Source organism: Branchiostoma belcheri, unplaced genomic scaffold, assembly GCF_001625305.1.
Source record: "Branchiostoma belcheri isolate BF01 breed outbred unplaced genomic scaffold, Haploidv18h27 scaffold24, whole genome shotgun sequence".
NCBI classification, from domain to species: Eukaryota; Metazoa; Chordata; class Leptocardii; order Amphioxiformes; family Branchiostomatidae; genus Branchiostoma; species Branchiostoma belcheri.
The window spans coordinates 2,240,178-2,245,551 of record NW_017803843.1 but is presented as its reverse complement, the minus strand read 5'-3'; the positions used below and the strand labels follow the sequence as shown (position 1 = coordinate 2,245,551).

General features: G+C 39.0%; 2 protein-coding genes across 2 annotated transcripts in view; one reads left to right on the top strand and one right to left on the bottom strand.

Annotated features, from left to right (window-relative positions):
• Positions 1 to 1,100, bottom strand: part of LOC109471167 (mediator of RNA polymerase II transcription subunit 29-like) — a 3,107-nt gene extending 2,007 nt beyond the window's left edge. The window contains exon 1 of the mRNA XM_019770451.1: positions 1,090 to 1,100. The gene's annotated coding sequence lies outside the window, so the exon portion shown is untranslated. The remainder of the gene's footprint in view (positions 1 to 1,089) is intronic.
• Positions 555 to 5,374, top strand: part of LOC109471166 (RNA polymerase II-associated factor 1 homolog) — an 11,816-nt gene continuing 6,996 nt past the window's right edge. The window contains 13 exon segments of the mRNA XM_019770450.1: positions 555 to 691; positions 936 to 968; positions 1,161 to 1,253; positions 1,435 to 1,556; positions 2,084 to 2,150; positions 2,299 to 2,400; positions 2,641 to 2,689; positions 2,843 to 2,899; positions 3,937 to 4,008; positions 4,458 to 4,561; positions 4,825 to 4,941; positions 5,230 to 5,310; positions 5,312 to 5,353. Coding sequence (XP_019626009.1) covers positions 654 to 691; positions 936 to 968; positions 1,161 to 1,253; positions 1,435 to 1,556; positions 2,084 to 2,150; positions 2,299 to 2,400; positions 2,641 to 2,689; positions 2,843 to 2,899; positions 3,937 to 4,008; positions 4,458 to 4,561; positions 4,825 to 4,941; positions 5,230 to 5,310; positions 5,312 to 5,353 — 977 coding nt within the window. The 5' untranslated portion in view covers positions 555 to 653.

The following is a 5,374-nucleotide window of genomic DNA, read 5'->3' as shown; positions in this document are numbered from 1 at the left end:
TTCTGTTCTCCGTGACCTCATTTCCCTTCGCCATAACCTCAGGCCAAAGTTGGCAGTCTGAGCACTCTCAAGGACACAGCTTGTGGCGCTACATACACCGATACTCCCTCAGGTAAACAGGAGTATGTGCGGCGAGTATGTGGCCTTGAAGCTGTGGTGTGTTCAACTTTAAACAACTCCTGCAATCAAATGTGCCAAGATTGAGTGTAACAAGCCGTTCGGTGTGATATAGCTGGTCCATTTTAGCGATGTTTACCATGAAAATAACGTATGTGGCTTATTTCTCCCCCTGGTGTGAGTTTTTAGGTCCCGAAACCTCTAAAAAAGCAGAAATTTGCCCACGAAAACGGACGGGCGAGGCGTGGGGAGGGCGCTGTTGACGCCTGCATGACCCCCAAAAGGTCGAAGGTCATGGGGCACGTCCGTTGTGCAATCTTAGCCGATTTAGCTTACACTACAACGCGAACCTGTCTATATTAGCAACCGCTAATATTTCTATCTAGTTTTGCCTTATTTTACCAATACAGTAATTAATTACACCCCTATACAACAGTGCACGTTTCTAAGGTCAAAGGTGAAGCATCGAAAAAGTTGGAAGCGAGGACCTCCATTTTGTTTTGCTTCACGAAAAAGTGATCAGCGGTCGTTTCAACATGCCCCCAACGGTACAGAGTGGACAAAGAGAGCAAAGGTATGTCTAGAGACTATTTTCACTTGGACAGAGGCTTTAGAAATTACGTAAACTGAGTGATTAGGACGGGAAAGGTGCGCGTGGCTGCTGATTTTATATACATGTGATTAAGCTACGTCGTCATGCATGGTTTCTGCTAGTGCTAGGCCTTTTATAATCACTGTGTGATGACGTTTTGTTCAACTTCGAATTCTGTTGTCAAAGAAACTGATGTTTGATCATTCAATCGTTTCTTCCGATTCAGGTCCAGAAAACATGGGCTTTCTGCAGAGAAAAGGTGAGAAAATTATCTTTCATGTCTATGTAAAAATACTTGTTGTTGTCTTTTTAGTTTTCTTTCTACTAGTATGATATATATTGTTTTGAAGTTACCAAAGAACATGAAAGTATAGACTAACACATAATAACAGTGTGTAAATGCAAATTATGTCCGAGGGTTAAAAAAATTATGTCTTTTTGCTTCATGCAGGTCAGAGCTTGTTTGCAGACCCAAGTACACAAATGCACTGCCTGACATTCCCTTTGACCCCAAGTTCATCACATATCCATTTGAATCCAACAGGTGAGTTATCCATTCACACATCTGTTAATACAGGCACATTGTACTTTAAGGTGGCCATTCTTTTTTGGAAGTCTTTATGATTAATGCTTCAACTGTTGTTGATTGGTAATATTGATCCACTTGTCTGTTTACTTTGATACCTTTTTCTGGTTGATATGTTTATTTTTCCTTTGCTTTCCAGATTTGTTCAGTACAATCCGACATCATTAGAGAGAAGTTACAAACATGAGCTGCTAACAGAACATGACCTTGGGGTCACCATTGATCTCATCAACCCTGACACTTATGCTATTGATGCAGAAGGTAAGTCCCCATTCACCTGGGAGCGGCAAGATTTCTGTTTCAGGATTACAGACACACCACAAGCTTGGGCTGGCCCAGTACATCCCTGCCCCCAGAGGTAATCAGGACTCCAAGTGCGGCCATGTAAATAGAGTTTAAGCACAATTTTGGTTCTTTTTTTGCACTTTGTCGTTTTCATGTTTTCTTTTCAGCACCATCACCCCACCGGCCGCACTTAGCCGTGCACCCAGCACCCTGGTCGTGAGGGGTTTTGACCAGTACCACATAGAAGTAGACTTGTAATAAGTGCTAAATAAGAAATTACTAGTACAACAGAGATGGTTGAACTTGCACAGATATCAAGAGGACATTTTGTTGAAGAGTAACATTAAATCTCTTTGTTTCTTTTGTTCTATTTGTTAATGAATAATCGTTCTTGAAACAGATTACCGGTAATTTGTCCATGTTGTATGATCTAAAAATTCTATGTACAAAACCCTGCATGTCTGATTGTGTGTGAATGAGATGTGTGTCTTCCTACTCCATAGCTTACCTGGACCCATTAGATGAGAAGCTGCTAGAAGAGGATATGTCAACCCCACAGGATTCCAAGAGGTAAAGCAACAGTTGTTTGAAACTGGTACAAATGTATCCATGCAAGGTCATATCCTCTACATGAATAAAACTGATATTTATCCACAGCTGCTGTTTGTTGTTGTACCTTCATATCAAATTCATACCTTAATTTTACTTCTATCTCCAGATCCAGACATCATGCCAAGAACGTGTCCTGGTTAAGAAGAACAGAGTACATCTCCACAGAGTATAACAGGTTCACACCTAGCAGTGAAAAGGCAGAAACAAAGTAAGTGTCATTGTCTAATGTTTCTTTTTTAACCATTGTTCATGTATATTCTGCCCCATGAGGTTTTTGTCCATGTCCGGTTGCATTTGTTGCATTAAATAAAAGTATTTTGTTTATATATGTGTTATGTATCTATCAACAGAGTGAGTAAGTAGTTTGGTTAGTGCTTCATCTACATGTATATTTGAAACATGTGACCTGCTGAAAACAACTCTTATGTTGCTCAATTTTATTTTTCAGGATTGGACATAGCATCAAAAAACAGTTCAAAGAGGAAGACATATACAAGGTAAGAAACACTACATTAAGTCCACACAAAAAAGTCTTCTAGTTATTTTTGTCACTCCATGGAAGATAAAAAAAACAGACTGGCTCTCATACCACTTTGGCAAATTGATTCTTGATATGACGTGTAACAGTCCTTTTTGTATTCTCTTTACAGGATAGGGAAAGTCAGATTGCAGCCATCGAAAAGACATTTGAAGATGTTAAGACGCCAGTAAGTATCAGAGCATTTGGCCTTGTAATGACTTTATACTAACTGCTGCTTTCTCGACTTAAACCATGGCATTTTGAACTAGAGTTCCGCGATCTCATACCTTCGCCAAATGATGTTAATCTTTATGGCTGACAAATATAGATTATTCCCCCTGATTGTGCAGATAGGGTCCTCATTTCCATGAATTATATCTTATTCTCATTTATCATATTCTCAACCAAAAGTCTTATATTAACAAAAGGTGCCATTCTATTATTTCCTCATAAATTATGCAAATAAGGTCCTGATTTAAATACATCATGTTTAATGATGTTTACCTTCACTGAACTTTCAAATACCACAAGTATGAAATTCCAGGCAGTTATCTTTACAGAATTATAACATTTTCTCATTAATTATGCAAATTAAGTCCTCATTTACATAATCAATATCTGCCTGTGCTTCTCTCCTTCTCAATTACCAATCTCACAAGCTTCAATAGTCCTATCATGGAATGCAGCTGATTTATAGAATATCCCCATAAATTATGCAAATCACATCCACATTTGCATAATTGTCACATAATTACATCAAGCATCACATAAGCTACCTACATACCAAAAATCACGACGATCCGTCAACTGGTTCTTGAGTTATCCTCTTTTGAATATTTTCAAACAGATAGCCCTGCAGTTCCAGAGCAAGCCGCTAGGGGGCTCAAACTGATGTCACTTCTTCCCTAGCACAAGAGCTACCTACCACCTAAATTTCGTCACCCTAGCATGTCTAGATCCTGAGATATCAAAACCGGAAGTTTAGCTGCAGTACCATAACAAGCCGCTAGGGGGCCCAAAATCTAATCAGTTCGAGCTCTCATCAAGACCTACCCACCTACCAAATATCAAGATAATCCATCTAAGCTTTCTCGAGATATGCTGTTGACACACAGACAGACAGACACACACACGGCCACGAAAACATAACCTTCTCCAATTCTTGGCGAAGGTAATGATGACTGACACTGAGCCACTCCTATATTCTTCTCTTGCTTTCACCAGATCACACAACATTACAGTAAGGGTGACAGGGTACAGCCACTGGAGGTTCTGGAGTTCTTCCCTGACTTTGAAGTAAGTTCTTTCATATATACTACATGTACTATTAGTGCTGAAATTTGGATGCATGGTTGTTTTTTCAAGCTTTTCTTCTTTCAGAAAATGTATTTATTTGATACGGACGCATTAATTCTGAGTGCTTTGTAACAGCCTATAAAATGTCAAAGATTAAGACAATAAACTATACAATCCCCATTTCTTAAAATAATGCATGTACTTGTATAAGATGTATAACACATTTGTATAGAAAACACAAAATAGGTTGCAGTAGTCCCATTTTCTTTAAATTTTGGCCATGTTTTGACAATCCCTTTGAAGATGTATACCTACACATCTAAGTTTAGACCCCATATACATGCAGTAAACATTAGGTTAAGTCAGTTTTCATTGTTTTGTCTACTGATGTGTTTTTGATTACCCAAGTTCAAAGTGTGTAAGGCTGATAATGTGTCCCTTCTGTGCAGAACTGGGCCTTCCCATGTGCCCAGGTGATATTTGATACAGACCCAGCTCCCAGGGGCAAGTCTGTGCCTGCAGCAGTAGAGGAGATGTCACAGGCCATGATAAGGTGGGTTGGCATGGTGACAAACTCTTGGGGGAAAAAGACTTGGCATTACCTCTGGACCTCTTACTGCGTCTTGGATACCCTTAGTTTTACAGCCACCCCTACATTTGATCAACTACAGCATTGTATGATTATGAAAATTTAAAAAAAGTTGTACTGAATTTTGTTTTTGATAATATTGAGTCATATGTACCTGAGCAGTGTCTATATTATACTTGCCTTGCTGTCCTTTTGTTTTTACACATACTTTACTGTTAATCCAACAGAGGTATGGTTGATGAGGAGGGAGACCAGTTTGTGGGCTATTTCCTACCGGTGGAAGAGACTGTGACAAAGAGGAAGAGAGAAGAGGAATCAGAAGTAGACTATGTGCCAGAGGAAGAGTGAGTCCCTTTGTAATATAAACAATTCACCTGAAGTGCTTTTGCCTTAAACTTTAGTTTCTATATGCTTACATTGTCTACTTGATGTAATCATCTCATGACTCACTTTTTTAAAATTCTGTTGATTATTTAATCATCACAGCAGTTGTTATCATTTGTAGTAAGACAGTATGTCTCACAAACAAGCCAGCTTACATGTATATGGTTGAAGTAACTTATGCTTGAGGCATGATTTTGTGTTCAAATATTTCCTGGTAACCCTTTTATTATGTGTGATGTCTTCTTAAGGTATGACTACATGATGGCTCGTGAGTACAACTGGAATGTCAAGAACAAGTCCAGTAGAGGCTATGAGGAGAACTATTTGTTGTGTTCAAGGAGATGGTGTGTACTACAATGAGCTGGAGACAAGGTAAAGCTTTCAACTAGATAA